The sequence below is a fragment of the Panicum virgatum genome, chromosome 3N (assembly GCF_016808335.1).
Source record: "Panicum virgatum strain AP13 chromosome 3N, P.virgatum_v5, whole genome shotgun sequence".
Lineage (NCBI taxonomy): Eukaryota > Viridiplantae > Streptophyta > Magnoliopsida > Poales > Poaceae > Panicum > Panicum virgatum.
The window spans coordinates 2616420-2637051 of NC_053147.1; the positions used below are offsets into that span (position 1 = coordinate 2616420).

General features: G+C 43.5%; 2 protein-coding genes and 1 long non-coding RNA gene across 5 annotated transcripts; 1 reads left to right on the plus strand and 2 right to left on the minus strand.

Moving 5' to 3' along the window:
• Positions 1-460: 460 nt before the first annotated feature.
• LOC120663685 lies at positions 461-2710 on the plus strand. The gene is made up of 2 exons (XR_005670578.1): positions 461-1172; positions 1447-2710. It is a non-coding gene; the product is annotated as an uncharacterized LOC120663685 (long non-coding RNA).
• Positions 2711-7604: 4894 nt separating this feature from the next.
• Positions 7605-8472, minus strand: LOC120663682 (egg cell-secreted protein 1.4-like). Its single transcript, XM_039942575.1, has 2 exons — positions 8152-8472; positions 7605-8036 (listed from the first exon to the last, which is right to left on the minus strand). Exons 1-2 carry the CDS (start codon positions 8303-8305, stop codon positions 7741-7743), a joined length of 450 nt encoding a protein of 149 aa, XP_039798509.1. The 5' UTR covers positions 8306-8472; the 3' UTR covers positions 7605-7740.
• Positions 8473-8705: 233 nt separating this feature from the next.
• On the minus strand, positions 8706-19826 carry LOC120663677. 3 transcript variants are annotated; one of them, XM_039942570.1, is made up of 15 exons: positions 19537-19798; positions 16578-19389; positions 16126-16323; positions 15681-15881; positions 14906-15328; positions 14634-14828; positions 14154-14528; positions 13945-14017; positions 13745-13851; positions 13375-13628; positions 12876-13284; positions 12263-12787; positions 9940-10398; positions 9387-9824; positions 8706-9268 (listed from the first exon to the last, which is right to left on the minus strand). In XM_039942570.1, the coding sequence occupies exons 1-15, from the start codon at positions 19648-19650 to the stop codon at positions 8988-8990; spliced, it is 6864 nt and encodes a 2287-aa protein (XP_039798504.1). In that variant the 5' UTR covers positions 19651-19798; the 3' UTR covers positions 8706-8987. The 3 variants fall into 3 exon arrangements, with proteins under 3 accessions (XP_039798504.1, XP_039798505.1, XP_039798503.1); XM_039942571.1 differs by having other exon boundaries at positions 9391-9824; positions 12876-13628; positions 19537-19826; XM_039942569.1 differs by having other exon boundaries at positions 12876-13628; positions 19537-19826.
• Between the last annotated feature and the right edge of the window lie 806 nt (positions 19827-20632).

Sequence of the window (20632 nt, forward strand, 5' to 3'; positions counted from 1 at the left end):
AACTAACTAAAAGGTGAGTTTGACAAATTGGGCTCCATCCATCAATTGTCACCACACATTCAGGAAAAAAAATCTACATTCCCTTGCGAATAAATAAACTCCAATTTGGCAATCTGTGGGCTATAGAATCCCCCAACTAAGTAATCATTCAATAATTAAAAGGATACCATTTCTTAACTCTATCTTGATAATGAGATCAGGTCCAAATATTTTCTTGTTTCCTAGCAAGCGGGCATTGTTCTTCAAAGCTTAATATACATCAATCAATCATCAACAGAATGACAAAAGAAAAAAAAACACAGGAAGTAGATATATATGATAGCTAGCCAGCTAGGTCATCCTTCATGAAAACTGAATTCTGAGTTAGAGAAGACTCAAGTGAACATTAAAGAAGCAAATGGAGGCTTCGATTTCTCTAGAAAATTGTAGAGAATTAATTCAATTCGCCGCATAATTTTGAGCTATGGGAATACCCCTGCCTGGTCAAATAGGGAAGCTAGCGCACACCAAGTAAAGAATTAAGCTAAAAGTAAGCACCAGTTCAACCAGAAAAATCATCACCTTTTTTTTGACACTGAAAAATCATCACCTTAATTAGCTTTGTAAAAGCTTGGGAAAAGATCCAGCAGGTTAAACATGATTAGTGCTTGGTGCCGCCTGGACGCCTTTAGCACCGATCCAAAGCGCAAATAATGCATAGGCCTGCATCTTCATCTCCATTATAATAAGTAAACTTATATCGCTCAACCAAAGCGTGGCCTCCGTAGGCCTTAGCGCTATGTCGGCCAATTCCCTGCCTCCGTGTGTCACTTTGGATTGTTTGCTTCTTACGACGCTGGCACGTGGTAGGTTTTGGTGGAGTTTGCTGGACCTCACGTGGTTCTCCCTTTGGTTTGCATGGGGTGCTTTTCGTTGGCCCAGTTTGGTTTCCTGGGCTGGTTCTTCTGTTTCCCATGTATGGCCATCGTTTCGGCCTTTTCTGGTCTGTTCCATTCATCTTGCTCGGCGGCCTGCTGGGGCTGCGTGCCTGCGTCCATCCCATGCCACAGCCACATCGCCTCTATCAGCTTCCCTGGTGGCATCGCCTCCATCTTCCACCTGTACCTGGTTTTTTTAGGCTGCACCGCCGCCGGCTGCTCCAGTTCGGCGTCTGCAGTTCCTTTCCTTCTTCGGTAAGCTCCTGTCCCTGTTCTTTTTCTTCCTTTCCTTTCGGCGAGCCCTTGGATTTCCAAGCTCTGTACTGCTTTTTGGCCTTGCTTTTCATTTCAGTGTTGTACCAGTTTAAGGTCTTCCCTCGCCTTCCTTGTCGTTCTCCTTTTTTTTTGGCTTCCTCTTCTTTTTTCTTGGTGGTATTAGTAGCGTTGCGGCATTCATTTTCTTCAGCTGCATTTTTTCTTCCTATTATGGATGACAGCCTCATGGCTTATTCTAATTTTTTTTGGCCAGGAATCATCAGCCTCCTTTGTGCTGCGCTCCTGGGGGTCGAGGGCCTCTGGTACTTCAGGTGAGATTACTTAGTGCTAATTCTAGACTCTATTGCTCTTTATTATTTAGTCGCATTTCGTTGATGTACCTGATCTTAGTTATCGCTCTTTCTTTGCTTCTTTGATTGTGCCTGATACATCCTTTTGGGCATGTGCTGTCAAAGAGATTTTGTTATTTCCATTATTTGTGCTGTACGCATGTTAATCCTATGCACGCTTTTATACTCTGTTCAGTTGCATGTTCTGGATTGCAAACTCTTTCAAATAGCATTTCATTACTGTTGTGCTCATTTGTGGCCTGCAATAGCTGTCAATTTGGTATGTTGTTTTGTTGTGCTCTGCTTTTCCTGTGATTAGGTTCCTAGTTTACTGTCACAGAGGTTTGCTGCTACTTATAATGTTGTTGGCCTGCAGTGGTTTTTTTAGGGGTTCCCATTTTTGGTATTTTGCCTAAGGATTTTGTCTGGCCCTTATGTTCATTTTATCTATGGCCCTGTCTTCCTAAATTGGTTTGTTGTTTATTTCCCTTTTTCAGTGTATCTATTTCACTATTTGTTTGCGTGAGTTGCGTACCTGTCTTGGAGTCTATTTCCATGCATTCTAAAAGGCGAAAAAAACTCGGTCGGCTGCATGCGCTTTGTCTTCTACGTCAGCTCATTCTGGGTTGTCTATTCGTCGTGTGTGTGATAGTGGTCCAGCAAGTTGTCGTGACCTTAGGGAAGGCCGCCCAGCTGCATTCTTGTGTGCAGGTCTGTGGTTCATTTGGGGTCATCGTGCTTTAGTGTGATTCATTTTGTGCTTGGTTGCTTCCTGTTCATCTCCTTGCACGGTGTGGGCTATTATTCATTTGTTTATGTGTGATTTATCTATAGTTTTGCTGACACGAATAGTCGTTCTTATGAGTGTTCATGCTCTATCAAGTGCAGCCTCCTCGGCTGTTCCTCCATGGGGCATCATCGTCAGTTAGTGACTTCTCTTCATTATGCTATATATTGTTAGGCATATAGAATTTTACTCCTTTATTGAGTTGGTCTGTGGTGGTATATTATTCATATAGGGGACCATTACTGTCCTTTGGTGGCACCTGCTGATTCAAATGAGAATTGTGCTAAAAGAATGAGTTGTAATAGAGTCAAGGCGGCAGCGAGGCAAGGTCTGTGTGTTTCCTCATTGCTTGCCTGCTCTATTTGTTTCTCTATTTAATGCCTGCATTTTTGTGGCCGCTATTTTTTTGTAGATCGACTTTATCGTGACCCTTTTGTTGAGCCTGTATTTTCATTTCCTAAGGAGTATATTGAAAGCAGGGCAAGCCTCCGGTGGAGCATGAATGAACACAGCAGGAAAGTACTCTGAAAGCTTACCAGCACTACTGGAAATAACACCCAAATCTTCACATGCAGTAGCCTATATAAAAATCCACAATGAAAAACTGAAACAAACACTGCAAGATACGCATCGCAATACCCAACAGAATACATGCCGAGCATTCTTGCCATAGCGTTGAGCCGGATCCCATTCAGCAGTCCTCTTCACACCAATCATCCCCTCTCTCACTTCCTTTGCTGAACCTGCCGCCATTGATGCCTCCAAGAAATGTCTGCTAGCTTCAGAAACCCCCACAACCCCACTTGCATTGGCGCACTGCATAGCAACCCCGTGGCCTCTCCAGCTGACAGAATGGGCATAGGTGGCAGCCATACTGCAACGCCACCTCAGCCAGTTAGGCACCCCTCACCCAAAACCGTCCACGACTGCGCTCCATCCAGCCCACCCTTTCTTGCCCTCTGTCATCAGCAACTATAAATTTTTTTTAGATAATGGATACAAGATCCGGCCTCTACATCAAGAGAAGTACACAACCAATTATTACAACGTTTGTGTATAAAAGAGCAACAACGGTCCAGCATAAGAACAACGAACTAAGGAAGCCTGTATAAGTGCTTCCATCCACCATTGGACTGTTCTAAAGACACCATCTCTATTCTTGTGCTTAACGAATAGATGAAGTTCTTGTTGTGCCCCTCACGCTACAGTTGCACCCAGAAATGTAGCCAATACGTTCCCCTGAAAATAACCTGCAGAATCGAGTTATATTTAATTCTATGAAAGATTATATCATTGCGGGTTGTCCAAATAGACCAGCATAAAGCAGCAACCCCAACCTAAATCAAGTTTCTAGACTTATTATTCTGATTAGAAAGCCAAGATCCAAACATATGTCTTATTGATCTAGGTTGGGTTAATCCCGTAGCCAGATACACCATCCTCCAAACCATTCTCGCATAGTGGCAATCCAGGAACAGATGCTGGATAGACTCATTTAAATTACAGCCAACACATTTTTGGCTTCCTTTCCAATTTTCTCTAGCGAGATTGTCTTTAGTTAAGATCACCTCCTTTTGTAAAAACCAAAGTAAGATCTTAATTTTTAGAGGGACTTTAATCTTCTAGATTTTCTTATGCCTAAAAGGTGGTTGAGAATTGATAAGATGCAGATACATAGACCGGACCGTGAATAACCCAGATTTGGTTAGACCCCATCTAAAAGTATCAGAACCATCTGTCAAATTAGCAGGTGTTATCTGTGCTACTAGATTATGCCAGTCTCTCAGTTTAGTACCCAGCAATGTCCTCCAAAATGAGATATTAGAAGGACGAGTAGCCATAACTTTTGCTACTATTGCATGAGGGTCTCTCACAATGTTATAGAGAGAGGGGTACCTATCTCTGAAAGAAGCATGCCTACCCAATTGTCCTCCCAAAACCGCGCGGTACTCCCATCTTTAATTGAAAAGGAGCCCTTTGTTAAGACTTCGTCTTTAATTTTCATAAGACCTCTCCAAAAATGGGAGTCATATGTTTTAGCCTTAACTTGTGTTAGGGATTTGGATCCCAGATACTTATTCCTAAGTAAATTCTGCCACATGCCCTCAGTATTAAGCAAATTTATTATCCACTTGGACAAAAGGCATTTATTTTGAAGCTGAAGATCCAGAATACCCAAGCCACCTTGATCCTTGGGCCTACAAAGGATGTCACATTTAGCTAATCTATATTTATGCTTATCTGAAGACTCTTGCCAAAAGAATCTTGATCTGAAAAGATCAAGATTTTTAACCACTCCTTTTGGAATTTGAAAGAAGGACATCATAAACATGAGTAGACTACTAAGTACTGAATTTAGAAGGATCAATCTTCCTCCATAAGACAGATACTTAGCTTTTCAACACGAGAGCTTTTTCTCAAATCTTTCTTCTACTTTGTGCCACTCGGAATTGAGTAACTGTCTACGATGCATAGGAATTCCCAAATATCTGAAAGGGTATTCCCCTGCATTACACCCAAAGAGAGTGGTATATTCATCTTCCATCTCTTTAGCGTGACCATAGCAGAAGATTTCGCTCTTGTGAAAATTGATCTTTAACCCAGATAATTGCTCAAAAGTACAAAGCAAAAGTTTCATATTTTTTGCTTGTTAAGTCATGATCAAGAAAAATGATAGTATCATCCGCATATTGAAAAATAGATAATTCATCATCTACTAAATGAGGAATGACACCTCTTATTTGTCCATCGACTTTTCCTCTCTTAATCAGGAATGGAAGCATATCAGCAACGATGTTAAATAAGATTGGGGACATAGGATCGCCCTGTCTTAGACCTCTTTTAGTTTGAAAGTAAGGACCAATGTCATCATTGACTTTAATCCCCACACTACCTCCAGTAACTATTCCTTCAATCCATCTACACCATGTAGGAGAGAAACCTTTCATGCGTAGAGTCTGTTGAAGGAACGACCACTTCACCTTATCATAGGCCTTTTCAAAGTCAATTTTGAAAATGACCACATCCCCTTTTTTGGTATGCAACTCATGGATGGTCTCATGAAGTATAACCACACCTTCCATGATATTCCTACCTTGCATAAAGGCAGTTTGCGTCGGACTTACCACAGTCTGAGCTACCTTATTAAGCCTATTTGTACCAACTTCTGTAAATATTTTAAAGCTGACATTAAGAACACAAATAGGCCTATATTGTTGTATTTTAGTAGCCTCCAGACTTTTCGGGATTAGAGTAATGATCTCAAAATTAAGACTAAAGAGGTTTAATTCCTCTTTATGGAAGTCCGAGAACAGAGTCATAAGGTCATTTTTCATTAATGACCAAAAGACTTGATAGAATTCAACGGGGAAACCATCAGGTCATGGCGCCTTATTATGTTCCAACTGGAACACGACCTCCCTAACCTCGGTTTCTGTGAATTCTGCCACAAGCACATCATTTTCTTCTTGCGTCACTTGAGGAATATCATGGGTTTGATCTTCCATGAGAGAGATATATGAATCCTCAGGTGACCCAAAAAGACTTATAATATTGAGTAATATGAATTTTCAGCTGCTCATCTCCAACTATGACTCCGTGGTCATTCTCTAGTTGGTAGATATGCTGCTTCCTGTGCTTACCATTTGCCACTAGATGGAAAAATCTGGTATGATCATCTCCTTCTAGTAGCATTTTCACTTTGGCTCTTTCATACCATTTGAGTTCTTCTTCTCTCAAAAGCATAACTAAACGTCCTTTTAGAAAGTGTTTATAATTAATCTCTTGATCAGACAGAGGAACACTCTCTGCCTTTTTATCGAGGCCTTCTAAGAGAGCCATCAACTTCTTCTTTTCTTTCCGATAGGTCCCAGAAATATGTTGGGCCCATCCACGAAGGTGTTGTCTGAGTCTCCGTATTTTATTATGCCATCTCTCTAAAGGAGTGGATCCTCCATTTTCTGATTACCAAATTTGTGCAACCATATCATAAAAACCATCACGAATTAACCAGCCTCTCTCAAATTTGAAAGGTCTTTGGCCTTTCTGATGTGTGGAAGAACCCGTATTAAGAATGAGCGGAGTATGGTCAGAAATATTTCCATCTCTAGACTCAACTGTGGACAAAAGAAATTTATCCTCCCAGTCCGTACTGACTAAAACTCTGTCAAGCTTCTCAAAAAGAGGGTCATCCCCAGGCCCCGCCCATGTATATTGGCGGCCAGACATAACAATCTCTTTAAGGTCCAGAGATTCGATGACAGCATTAAACAGAGTAGGCCACTTGAAATCAAAAACCCCGGAGCTCTTATCCTGTGGGTGTCTCATAATATTAAAATCCCCACCTATTACATATGGAAGAGTTTCTCGAGAGCAAGTGTTAGCCATCTCTGCCAAAAATTCTTGTTTATGTTCGTGTTGCGCCGGTCCATAGACTCCATAGAGTGCAAATTTGAAACCATCACTTTTGCATCGTAAGGTAAACTTAACATAAAAGTCTCCCTCTGCAATGGCTCCCATATCAGCAACTATAAATGGGCCAACATCATCCTTCCGTCACCTTTTGCACTACAGCCAAGGAGCCCAAACAGGCCACATTAGCATACACGTACAACACATACAGGCGCAGCGATAGCGCGCCAATTTTCCTAGTTGATAGATATGGATGGGTGAGCCCTACCCTAATGGCGTTGCATCGGATCGTGCCAGGGGAGCACTTAACAGCTAGCCGCAGTACAGATGGACAGGCACCATGCTCATGCAGAGACCGATCTGCCAACAGGAAAGCTGCACATGGACGAGGATGATCATCCATGGCACAAGGCAGAAGCTAGTAGCAGGATGGGAGGTTGTCCGTGGTGCCCGCGTCCGCGTACTGGGATGCCGGACTCCGCCTGCACGTTGCCACCTGTGAACGTACTGGGCTCTGTGCGACCGGTTGGTTAGCAGGATTGATTCTCTTTTTTTCCCCCGTAGAGAAATGTGATAAGGATGTGCACAATATATGGCTGCAGAATTTAATATTTATTTGTTTCCACCGTGGGCAAAGCGCAAATTTCATTACTGGAGAGAATTTAGTGTCTATAATTTGCACTTGTTTTTTATTGTTCTTTTATTTTTTTAAAAAAAACATGTGGTGTTGGTGATCTTTCTTCAGAGGAGACACCTTCAGGTTACACTTTCCAAGCTTCCCCTCCTACTGCTTGGTGTCCAAGGGCTGAGTTCTCCTCGCATAAATTGGAAGGGCTTGGCCCAAATCGTCTTGCGTGGGCTGGTGCTGTAAATTAAAATGGAAGATTCAGAGAAACGGGCCACGAGTACACTGAGTCGATTTTATTGGCTGAACCATTCAGCATCAAGCTCTACTCTAGCAAAACGTGCATCGTGTAGAAACAAAAGCGAAGCTTATAAGCTTATTGGGCCCCGACACGGGCTACGGCTTCTCTGGCGCGGGGACCGGGCCCGCCGGGGAAGGAGGAGGGCCCTTGTCCTTGGCGGCGGCCTCCTCGGCGTCGCAGAAGCCGCGCAGGACGTCGGCCTCCTCGGCGGTGAAGCCGACGGAGGCGAGCATGGCGGGCCAGCAGTGGCGCGTGGCGCCGCGGACGGCGACGCAGCACTCGTGCCCGATGTAGGACTCGCCGTTCACGAAGAAGATGACGATCTCGCTCGTGCACGACCCCAGCCGCGTCAGCGAGTCCCAGCACTCGGCGAACCCGCCGCCGCCGGCCTCTGCGCACGCGTACAGAGCTCGTTAGCTTCCAGTATTTATTTACGACGAGAAGTTGGCTAGCTAGCAGAGCCCGGCCCGATGGAGGAGAATTATCGAACAAGTTTATGAGCTCACCGGAGAAGGCGCGGAGGCGCGCTACCAGCGGCGGGACGGCGGAGGCGGGGGCTCCGCGGCTGGCGGCGGGCTCAGGGGGCGTCACGGCGAGGAAGAGGAGAAGCGCGACGACGGCGCCGAGGCGTAGGCGTGGCGCCGCTTCCATTGACATCATTGCTTCGACTTGGACGGATCGGGTCGGCCGGAAGTGTGTGCGTTGCAGCCTTGCAGGATCGGAGTGGAGTGCCGCGAGGTCTCTCTATATATAGCAGCGCTAGGCGGCCGGAATTAATATGATCGACGATTCGGGGGTACACCGACTTGGATTGTGGGCGGCGTACATGAGTGCGTGCGTTTCATGGAAGGCCAAAGAGCATCGCTATTGATTGCTATCCACTCACTGCAGTGTCTGCTCATGGAACGCCAAACGACCTGCGGCTCTTCTGTTCCGAATAGCCATGCTCCTCGCCTGTCTTCTGGACCCAGTACATGGGTAAGCCATTGCAAGAGATTAAACAAGTGAGCACGTGTACGAATAACAGCACGGGGCACAACGGATCTGTTCACGATAACAGGATTACAAAAAAGCCAAAACCAAACGCCTGCATAACCAATTAACCAACTGTACGGCTGCCAGTTGCTTAACATTTCCACCACGGCCACCACACCCACAATATGTTAACTGCTAATAACAAATGCACAGAGCAGCTTCGTCACTACACGCTGCGCAAACACACGGATAGTTTCCGGTCAGATGCACACCTAATAACCTTCAGCCAAAGGTTGAACACCACCACCACCAACTAATGTTGAGCACAAACGCTAACTGTCCACAATAATAAACTACGGCGTACGCCCTACTGCCTATCAGTGATCCCTTGATCTTCCACTGATGGGCTGCAGCGCTTGTCGACCGGAAGATCAGGGTCCGGCTTGCCAGGATGGCCTACTTTAACAGCAGGTGCGTTCTCGCTGTTCCGGAGCAACGCGATTGCAGATTGGCTCAGATTGTCACCTTGCTTCGGGCGAGGGGCACTCATAGCAATGTAGCTTCCTTTTACAGTGCTGGAGACTTTGAAACTCTGCAGCTTGGCGCGGAGTTCGTCTATACCTCTTCTCCTGCTGCTTCGACAGATTCCTAATGAAAAAGCAAAATGAAAGATGTAGTCAGGAGGCTCTCACAGATACTACAATAAAAGATTGAACAAGACATTATGTCAGAGCAACGTGAACAAAATCAGAATCAGCAATGATACCTACTGATCCCGGAACAGAAGAGTTCAGAAAAACTGTAGATTCCTCGGGAGATCTCGGAGCAGATAGATCACTTGGAGAAGTATCCTTACGAGTGTCTTCGTGCAAACTGGATGCTTTGCTGTACAGCGATTCAGTATCAAATAAGCTCGAAGTGTCCTCATCATAGCAACAGTTGCGTTCAGCTTCGTGGCACTCCACCTTCGTGTTAAGCTGCTCATCCGGCAATGCTGACGGTCCTGCAGGAGGGGTCAGACCTATTTCCCTTTCTGATCTTTCAGTATCTGCATCTTCAGACACAATGCTTCGAATAGGAGTAATTTGGCCTTCACTATTTTGGTTGCCTTCCTCATGATTTTGATTGAGCACTTCAATATTAGAAGTCACCTGCACACTGCTGCTTTCATTTATACACTGTTGCCAACTAGTCTGACAAGGTCCTGATGTAAAACAGAGTCATGAGGCAATTCACAATACATAAAGGAATCTTTTACAGATGACTTTGCTTAAGCTTATGCGTCAAGAAAATATAAGCAAGTTATTATAATTACTGACCTGATCCTGAAACACTCTCATCCTGACAATTTGTAGATTCTTCAGGAGATTTAGGTAGATAAAGGACATCTGGGATCTCCTGTTTCTGGCAAGAGTCTATATGGCAGTCCTTGGGCAGAGGGAACAGATCGTTCTTCGCATGCCCAGTACAGAAATCTTTAATTGTATATTTATCAGAACTAAAGCTGTGTTCCTCGCCTCCATCACTCAACTTGGTGTTAAGCAGCTCGTCGGACATTTCTGACTTTCCAGCAACTGAGGGCAGCATTATTGCACTTTCCAGTCGTTTGATTGGGGCAACTTCAGGCATGTCATTTTCAAGGACTTTTGGAATGGTTTTGTCTTCATTACGTATGTTTCTTTCATCTTTATGATCTTTATGGAGCACTTCAGTATCGCAACTCGATAGCCTGGAGTTGCTTTCAACTATGTGTTTCTGGCCGTGAGATTGACAAATTCCTAACATAACAGAATGAATCATGAATTAATATGCAAATGAAATCTACTGCTCTTTCCAGTGCCAAATAAGTGTTGTTTTGGGTTGCAAGCAATTAAGCAATCCACACTTCATTCATCAATATCTTTTAACATTTTGTATTTGAACGCTTGGAGTTTATATGAAGAGCTTCGTCTGAAAGTAGTTTCCTAGTATTATAGTATTTACTAGACAGGTTGGCGCGCCATGCGCGCCTGTATCAAAGTTTGATGTAAAGCAATACTAAAAAATGTTATCATATACAATATTTAAAGCAACATCAAATTGATGTATTGAATGAAATCTGAAAGTTACAGTAGATCAGCGTAGTAGTTTAAAGTCTGAGAGCGCGCTAGATGTACAAATAGTTTTTTTAGTAATTCATTTTGTTATGTTAGTAGGTATAGTTGATGGATTGTTTTACATTAATTATTAGTTTTGGTTGGGGAAAAAGATAAGATTAGCCATCAATGGATGATTCAATTATATTTTGCGAGTACCATCTGAATACTACGTGGGTACCATCTGAATAGCACGCGGACCCCACGTGGGCTCTACTTGAATAATACGCGGGTCACACATGGGTCATGTATAAACAGTACATGTAGGAATTTATTTTATGTTAGTAGGTATAGTTGATGGATTGACTTACACTAAATATTGATTTTGGTAGGAAAAAAAAGATAAGATTAAAAATGAATGTATGATTCAATTATACTTTGCGAGTTTACGAAATGGAAACAAAATCCAATAAATAGTAGAGCTACCACATGTGAATGTAGTATATATAATCTTTTTACTATTTTGGTATATAGAAAATAATTAAATATATTATGTGCGGGCCTCATAAAAATAGTATGTCGGTCCCATGTGGGACCCACGTATTGTTCATGCGGGACCCACGTGGGTCCCACCTAAATAGTACGTGGGCCCCACGTGGGTCTCACCTAAACAGTACGCGGGTCCCACGGGGTCCCACCTGAACAGTACGCGGGTCCCACCTAAACAATACGCGGGTCCCACATGGACCCGCATGAAACAGTGACCCCCACGTGGGAATCCAACTCATGAGGATGCTCCAAATCTTGGCACATTAGTATAGTGGCCCTGTTTGGTTTGGTTCTTTCAAGGGAATAGTAGCACTTTGACCGGTAATTACGGTGTCAAACAAAGCCAATTTACAAAACCAACTTCAAAACCCTGCGCTAGGAACCCTGAAGATTCTAATGAGGCCTTTGACCGCGTGATTTGAGGATAGGTACTGTAGCATCACTGTAGATAATCATCGATTAATTACCGTCATTAGATTCATCGCGAAAAGTTATACCCAACCCTGAAGAGGTTTTGCAAATAGACTTCATTTGGTCCTTCATGCGGAGGCTAGAATATCCGTACTAGGAAATCTAGAATGGAACCAAACAAGGCCAGTATATATATGCGCTTAATCAATATAGCATGATAGAAACTACTCCATCCACTTTTGATAGCTATTTTACCTTGACACAATGCCCAAGAAAAATAACCTTACTTAGCATATAATAAATACAACAGACTTTTTTTTGGTCCTCCAATGTTTTCACTAGGAACTCCTCGTTATTAGTATTATTTATTGACATAGCCTATGCCAATTGCAAATATAGCTATCATTTTTGAACATTTGAGTTTTTGAAATATAGTTATCAAAAGTGGATGGAGGGAGTAAAAGACAAATTTTCCTTTTGTGGACCCTGGTCTTTGTCGAACCAACATATTTATAAAAAAGGTGGAAAATATTTAAATGTGAAGAGAAATACTAGTACTAACTAGATCTGAAAAAAATTCTTATCCAGACAGATTGCAAATTCTTACCAGATTTAAGTGGGGATAAGTCATTTGGTAGCTCCTGTTCCTGCCAATAAATGGTATCACTGTCCTTGGGTAAAAGGGCTGTTTTGCTCAGCACAGATCTAGTTATGCCAAGAATCTGACTGGCGTCTTTCTCACAGCTTAAGTTGTGTTTCTCCACTTCATCGTCCTTCAGCTCAGGATTTAGTTGCATGGAAATAGATACGCAGCTCTCTTTTTCTTCAGCTCTACTGAGATCTTGACAAAGGCCTTGGTACATATCAGGTTCTGAAGAAACAAGTGTGTCAACCAGTTTCTCAACATGGCAAATGGTAGGTTCATTTCTTCCCCTTTCAGAACTTGAAAATGCAACATCATGCGAATTGGATTTTTCAACGCTTCCCTCTGAGAAAAGAGACTGCAGATCCATGAGTAAATGTCTGGGATCTGCCGAGCGTGTTCCAGTATATTTTTCCTCAGACAAAACACCTTCATGTCTATGATCAGGAGTTGCTAAACTAAATGAAGGGTTCCCAATACCAATAGTACCTGGCACATCATTTGAACAAATACATTAATTGATAAACAATCGTTCAAAGGTAACGCCAGGGTTTAGAAGTCACTCCAAGTTACTGACCTGCTACACCAGAATCAATTTTATTAGTAACCATTGTCGACCCTTGAAGAGATGATTCCACTGAGCAGCCATCTAAAACCTCTCGTTGCGGGTTATGATCTGTACGACAATCTTCTGGTAAAGCCGAACCAGATGGAGTTCTTTGATCAACAATATCCACAATAGACTCATTGAACGAAGTATTAGTAACATCTACATCTTTATCAAAGTTCAGGCTAGATCCCATAACTATTGGGTTTTCCTGCTTGGAGTTAAGCTGCCCATCTTTCAAATTTGACCTTTCTTCGGACGGGAGCAGCACAGCTCCACTTTCTATGTATTTGGCAGCAGCAGTCTCCACAATATCATTTGTGAAGGGTCCAGAAGCAACTTGCTCTTCTCTATCCTCTCTGCATAGACCTTTATGACCCTGATGCAGCACTTCAGTCTTAGAACACCCAATCAGTTCATCCAAGAGATCAGTTGATTCTAACTGAGATGGATTAGAACCAAGATGTACCTCAACCTGTTGTTTCACATCAATTGATTCATCTCCTGGACTTTTAGCACTTGAGAATGCAAGTCCATCATGCGGATCAGATTCTTCAATGTTTTCCTTTGAGAACAGGGACTGTAGGTCCATAAGTAATTCTCTGGGATTTGATGAGCATGTTCCAGCATATTTCTTCATTGTGCGCACTGCTTCCTCAGACAAAGCATCATTGTGCTTATAACCAGGAGTTGCAAAACTAAATGAAGAATATTCGATAGTATCTGGCACATCAATTGAACAAATACGCATTAGGTTTTTTTAGCGATTGAAAAGCAATAGTACTAATAGGGAACTTGTGTTCATAAAAAAACAGCGAGATATTGAAGGATGTACCTACCTGGCCCATTGACATCTGTTTCTTCAGATGAAGCTTTAAGGTCATCAGAATGAACAACTTCCTTACTTCCTTCACCCTTACAGGTCCCTTCCTCAGAATTAATGACCCTACAAAATTGGATTTCCCATCTTAAAATGATAAGCACATACCATTTGCATAACATACGAAATTTTAGTGGCGCCATGGAAAAATATGCTTACTCTTTTATGTGCTTTGCGTCCGACGAAAAGCCTGATGGAACCGATTCTTCATCAAGACTTGCCTTTGATAATCCTAAAAAATTGAACAGTTTCTATGGGCATCATTTAAATGACAGAACATACGTCATAGATATAGGTTGCAGGAATAGAAGGAAATTATCAAGCGAAAAAAAAACAATACAAGAAGAAAAGGAATGTGGTATTTATACCTTCTATTCCCTTATCTTGCTGGGATATGAACATACAATCATCATTTTGGGAAACCGTACAACTGTCTTCATTAGTATCAAGTTGTGAAAAAGGTTCTGACACACGAGTCTTTTTTAGTGAACACTTCACATGGCCATATTTTAATTCATCAAATCCATTTTCTGCATGAATTGTTGCAGATGCAAGGGTACCACACTCCACAGATTTTTCTATACTTTGCTGTGAGAACAGGGATTGTAGGCCAAACGGTGATTGTTCTTCACTGGATAAACATCCCTTGTTCTTCTTTGAATGCAATACTGCTTCGTTGGGCAAACCACATTCATGTTTACACTCTGGTGTTGCTGAAAATTGTGAAGGCTTCTCAGGATCACCTGACACACATTTATGCATTACTCTCAAACAACACTTAATACTAGTATAGTACAACTCAAAGACTCACTATCCACTCATCCACATATCACATAATGGACGCTTACCTTCTTGTACATTAGCCTGCTGGACCTGAACTGTAACTTCTTCGTTATCAGGATTATCTTCAACAAGCCTCACGTTCTTTTCAGCAATGCTACAATCTGATTCCATATCAAGACCATTATGTTCACCATTTAACTTTATTTTTAGGTCAGGTTTGGCAGCAACATGTTCATCATAATTTTTTTCGTCAACAACGTCTGTGAAGCGGGGAAAGGATACATTAAAAAATATAGGTGACCAGTTAATAACAGAAAGATTTATGGAGGATCCATACCTTCTTCTGCGGCATCCAGATCCACATCAAGTTTCTTATCAGCATCAAATCCAGTAGGTTGCACATCCTCATCTTCCAGACCACAATCTGATCCCACATACAAATCAGGAGTTACACAGGTGCTAGGTTTGTTTCCACCATCAACTTCTACAGCAATATTTTCCACATTTCTGGAACAGTTTTCTTTGCAGTCTTCTAACAGAAACTCAAGACCAAATGACGAACGTCTTCCATATGATGAACATCTCTGAGCAGAATTCATTACTGGAAGAATACTGTCATGCAGATTTTTCAAAAGAGGGTTCCCTTTTCCACCACTGCTGGGACAGCTCCCCAGATCAGCAGCTCGAATACTTCCTTCAGCAATCGCGTCACAGTGAATTTCTGGAGTATTGTCTGATATTTCTACGGCAGATCCCGAAGCTGTACAACAGTACGGCAGTATTAGAAAGACAAAGGTCACTGATCAAATTTTCATGGTCAGCAGGGCAAATGCATTGGTGATGATTTATATAAGAAGTAGAAACCATGTTTGGAATGGAAGAAATAAATAGGTCAGAATGATTATCAGAGAAGTATAGGCCTAGTGAATGCAAATTGAACAAACAGAAAGTGTATAACAAAACAAATAATTAGAAACACAAGTAGCCTCTTTGACATAGGTAAACTCAGTATGTTTAGCAAATTGGTAAAACACAGTGCAGATGCCACAACTTTCCATCATCGTCTCCCAGATCAGCAACTAACTGTGCAACCACGATTAAGGCAATCTTACCTTCACCAATCTCTTTAGTTATTACATCACAATCATGTTGCAGATGTTTGGTGTAGAGATCATTAGACAAGATGCCAGTTAATGTTTTCCCTGCAGATTCACATGTACTTGCTTCCCCAATAACACTCCTTTCCACTGCAACAGGGCTTACTGAATATTTTATTCCATGCTCTTCAGTGGTGAAACTCATTGGCACAACATCTGCGGAAGCGGAGATATTTGCAAGTTTAATCTAGTGTATTGAAAATCATGGAACAAACGTGATGACAGAGCTAAGTAGAAATCTTTTTTAAAAAAAAAAACAGTAGTGCCAGTTTTGAGCTCCAACAAAATTGAAAATGCAAGTACCAACCCACTAGCATATGTGAACAGTGAACTCAGATGTTTAACAAATTATCTTCCAAATCAGTAACTGGTTGTGGATACAGGATGAATGCGGCTGTACCTTCACCAGACTCAGACTCTTTAGCTACTATGTCAATATCATGTTGCAGACTTTTGTTGTGGAGACCAGTGGACCTGTCATCAGCTAGGCTCTTTTCTCCAGACTCACTTGTATTTGCTTCCCAGTCAACTCTCCCTTGCCCAGATACAGGGCTTTGCCCTTCATCATCTCCAACAGTGAAGTCAACAGGCAAAACATCTGGAGATTTCACAAGGATCAAGGATGTCTTTCAGTATATTAACAAGACAGTAATGGCAAAAGCTTGTTACAACTTCACAAAATCAAAGAAGTTCCTTATATGCCAGCGTTTGGGCATCCAAAGAAGATAGATAAATTATGTTGTGATGATGCCAGGCTACAACAGATAAAATGAACATAGAAAAAGCGTATAAATTTGGCAATGCAGGTAATGAATTAACAATTGATGCCCTTAGCACCCATGTTAACCTCACCTTCACCAATCAATGTTTTGTCCTCTGTGACAAAACCATTGTGTGGGAGTAGTTCTGCGATGCTTGATGATTGATCCAATTCCCCATTTCCTATTTCAGATAAATGGCTATCATCAGCTTGAATGTCAGAGTGTCCTTGAGGTTGTTTACTCTTCTCTGAACTTTCCTTTGCAAGGCCACCAGTTTCTGACGCAGGTATCACCTTATGCACACTCTGTCTTGCGTAAATCTCATCAGGGAGTGTTACTGTTGCAAGCAATGGACCTGAAGAGAACCCTTCGCTTGTGGCACTAACCTGACAAATTTCTTGACTTCTGCTACTAGACTCCTTACTATATTCTTGAGACGCTTTATGTGTGTCCATTGTTTCTTCCCTGATAACCATGCCATCATTTGCCTCCTCAATGGACATAACTTCTTCTGGAGCAGTTGTCCTTGTCTGTCTCCTCTTTGAAGACCTTCCCTTTGAAGTTGTGGAAGTTGATGCCTGCTGTACTCTCTGTGGCTTATCATAGTTAGCTCTTGTGTTATCTTTTTCACATGGGGTTTGTGTGCTCTGTTGCTTCCTGAATTTCTGTCCACTAAAATCTTCCATATCCCAGAAATCATTGGCTGAAGATGATGTTCCCACTGAAGACGTTCTGTGCACTCTCAATTTCAAGCCCTCTTCACCAACGCTCTCACACGACACAAACTTGTCTGAACTAGGATGTGTCTCATTACCATCAGATAACTTATGATTTGGAGATTTGACTGTCAGGTCTTGATTTTTCTGCACATCAACCTGCAATTCGTCTTCAGAAGGAACCACAGGCACAGCCACAGCATGGTCTGTAAGTTTATCTCTTGCTTTCAGCCTCCTTGTTCCAACTCCTGACTGTTCCCTTCCAACCTTTTCAGTGTGATTGCTCCCCTTTTCAACTACATTGAGAGCAACAGATTTACGTGTTGATCTCCTCACAGGAATTGTTGACATTTTCCCCTCATGAAGACCCTTATTTTGTTCCTCAAGCATCACTGCGGCAACAGATCTCCTTGATCGCCTAACATGTTCCTTTACTTTTTGTTGTTTCTCATCTTCACATTTACCAATTTGAAAGTTCTCGTTTCTGGTCATTTGACTGTTATCAGGGTCCTCCTTGTTACGCATATTAGGAAGAAGAGACTTCCGTGCCCTAACATGTGCCTCAGCATTCGTTTCTTCAACTAGAGATCCACTCTCGTTCTCAAGTGTATCTGGCATAATAGATTTACGTGATGAACGCCTGACAGGTTGATTCACAACTAATTGCTTCTCCACAGTGCCACTCTTAGCATTTTGAATGTCTTCACCAACACCGTTAATATCTTTAACTGGAACAACGGATTTCCGCATTGATCTCCTAACGTGTGCTTCTGGGTTATTTTCTGCAATGAGAACCTTCTCTTTCTCAAGCATGCCTGAGACAACTGATTTACGTGTTGATCGCCTAATAGGGTTTTTAACTGCTGGCTGCTTTGCGGCATCTTCACCCTTAGCATTCTGAATCTCTTCACCAGCACCTTTGATATCTTCAACCGGCACAATAGATCTCCGCGTTGATCTCCTAGCATGTGTTTCAAGGTTCTTTTCTTCAATTAGACCCTTCTCATTATCAAGCATAGCTGAGACAACAGATTTACGTGTTGATCGCCTAACAGGTTCATTGACTATTGGTTGCTTCTCCGCATCTTCAGCCTTAGCATTATGGTGTGTCGATGGGTGAGCTATTTTTGAGTCTTTGGCCTCCACTGGAGCACTAATCAATTTGTTGCTTTCTGAATTTGCATTTCTGGGCTTGGAATTGTTTCTCCTTGATCGCTTCGATGGAGGGGCCTTACTAGGAGCAGCAACTTGTTCTTGATCTTCTTCCTCCATAGAAGATGCAACCTGTTGATTCCTGCACGTAGCTGGTCTAGTAGGCTGCGTCTTGTTTTCTGGCTGCTGGCTAGTGTGAGTTTCCTCCACAGTACTGTTGTTAACCTGGACAACCCTGTTCCTCAAAGATCTGGTGACAGGAGCATCATTTCTAGGCACCTCCGCAACTGGATGCAGCTCTACATCTGGTTGTGCATCTCCTGACTTCCTCTTCCTCTTGTTCTCAAGCACAGGGGGCGACATCACAACAGCTTCTACTGAGCGGGATCTTGTGGTCCTAGCGGATACTTCCACCCTAGATGAATTCTGCACATCAGGTCCCTTCCTCCTGCCCCTCTTACTCTCCACAACTGTAGGTGGCGCCGCTGCAGACAAACCTTGAGCCTCAGCAGCCTGCTCCTCAGTAACAAGTTTATTCTTACCATCTGCTGCCTTCCCCCTCCCTCTCTTCTTCTCAACAGCAGGAAGCAACAGAACGGTGGTTCCTGACAAGCTCGACCTCCTCGAGACTCTGCAAGGAGCTACAGGCTGAGCACTGACAGCAACGTCCTCAGCAATTTCCTGGCTCTTTGGCTTCCGTTTCCTGCCAACAGCAACAGCTTCTTCTACTTCCTCGACCTCAGCAGCAGTCAAAGAATTTCTCCTGGAGCGTCTCACTGGAACATTTTCACCTGCCCTTGCGGAAATTCCAGGATCAGCAGCAGAATCAGTACTACCAGCTTCAGAACGCTTCCCCCTAGTCCTGGCAACCACGGGCGACCAGACGACCCGGGACCTCAGCCTCCTCCCCCTCGATTCCTCCACCGCGAAAGTCACCTTTTTCGCCTCGCCAGCATCTCCGACCGAGCGCTTCAGACACCCCTTCCTCTCTGGTACTCCGACCACACCTTCCTGCTCTTCCGCACGAGCGCCCCCCTGCAGACGAAACCCAACAGCATTAAAAGGGGCAGTACGCCAACCATTCCCCAAAACAAATCGAACTTGCAGTGAATTCCCGCGAGCACTTGGCGGCGTGGGCTAACGAGCGGCGAGGTTTACTGGGGAGGCGCGTTGCGTCCTTACCAAGAGCGCGGCGTCGAGGCGGGCGACGAGGTCGGCGTTGGTGCCTCCGGCGGGGAGGCCGTGACGCTTGCAGAGCGCCTGCAGCTCCCGCCGCTTCATCCCCGCGAAATCCATCCCCGCACCGCACTACCCCAAAACCGCCGGAGATCACCACGGCCTGGCCATCTCGCCGGCGGCCGGCTCGGGTTTCGGCTTGCGGTCTCGTCCGTTCGAATTTGGAGGAGCACGGCTCGACGACGACTCGATTCCGTTGCCTTTGGGGAGCGTTGGGGAATTGAACCTCTTGCCTCGGGTCGGGGTCCCCGGGGGGCACGTGCTAGCGGTGATTCGCACGCTGAGGGGTGGGCCCGGGGAGTGGCGCGGGGTGGGGACGATGTGGCAGTGGGAGCGAATGCGAAGCTTCCAGCGGAAGGAGGCGCGGCCGGTTTTGAATTTTGCCATTTTGGGACTCCCCGCCCGGTGTGGGGCCAGGAAGCGGGCTCGTGCGCGTGGGCGAAGATACTGGAAGGCATTGGAGCTGTTCCACTGGTGTGTGGGGCCTTAAATCGGAGCAGAAATGTCGGACCCACGACTCATTAGCTCATTTGGTGATGCGAGAGCTTCCCGTTTCCCGTACCATTCTCTGGTGAGAAAAGCAGTGGAATTATCCAGTTTTCTTTATTAGGGTGTGTTTAGTTCATTTTGCAAAAAGTTGTAAAGATGTAAACAGGGCATTTGAAGTACTAAATGAAGTCTATTTGCAAAACTTTTTGTAAGGATGGGTTGTAAATCACGAGACGAATCTAATGATGCTAATTAATCCATGATTAATTAATAATTAGCGGATGGTTACTGTAGCATCACTGTTGCAAATCATGGATTAAGTAGACTCATTAGAATCGTCTCGCGATTTACAGCACATCCATGCAAAAAGTTTTGTAAATAGACTTCATTTAGTACTTCAAATTAATAAGATTTCTTTTCACTTTAATGCGTTTACGGCTTTTTTGCGTTTACATGTAAACAACTAAACAGGGCCTTACTCCCAAATTATACAGTTGGGAGACAGGCTGCCAGTCGGATCAAGCTCCAAATTTATGATCTGCGCCGTCTTTGG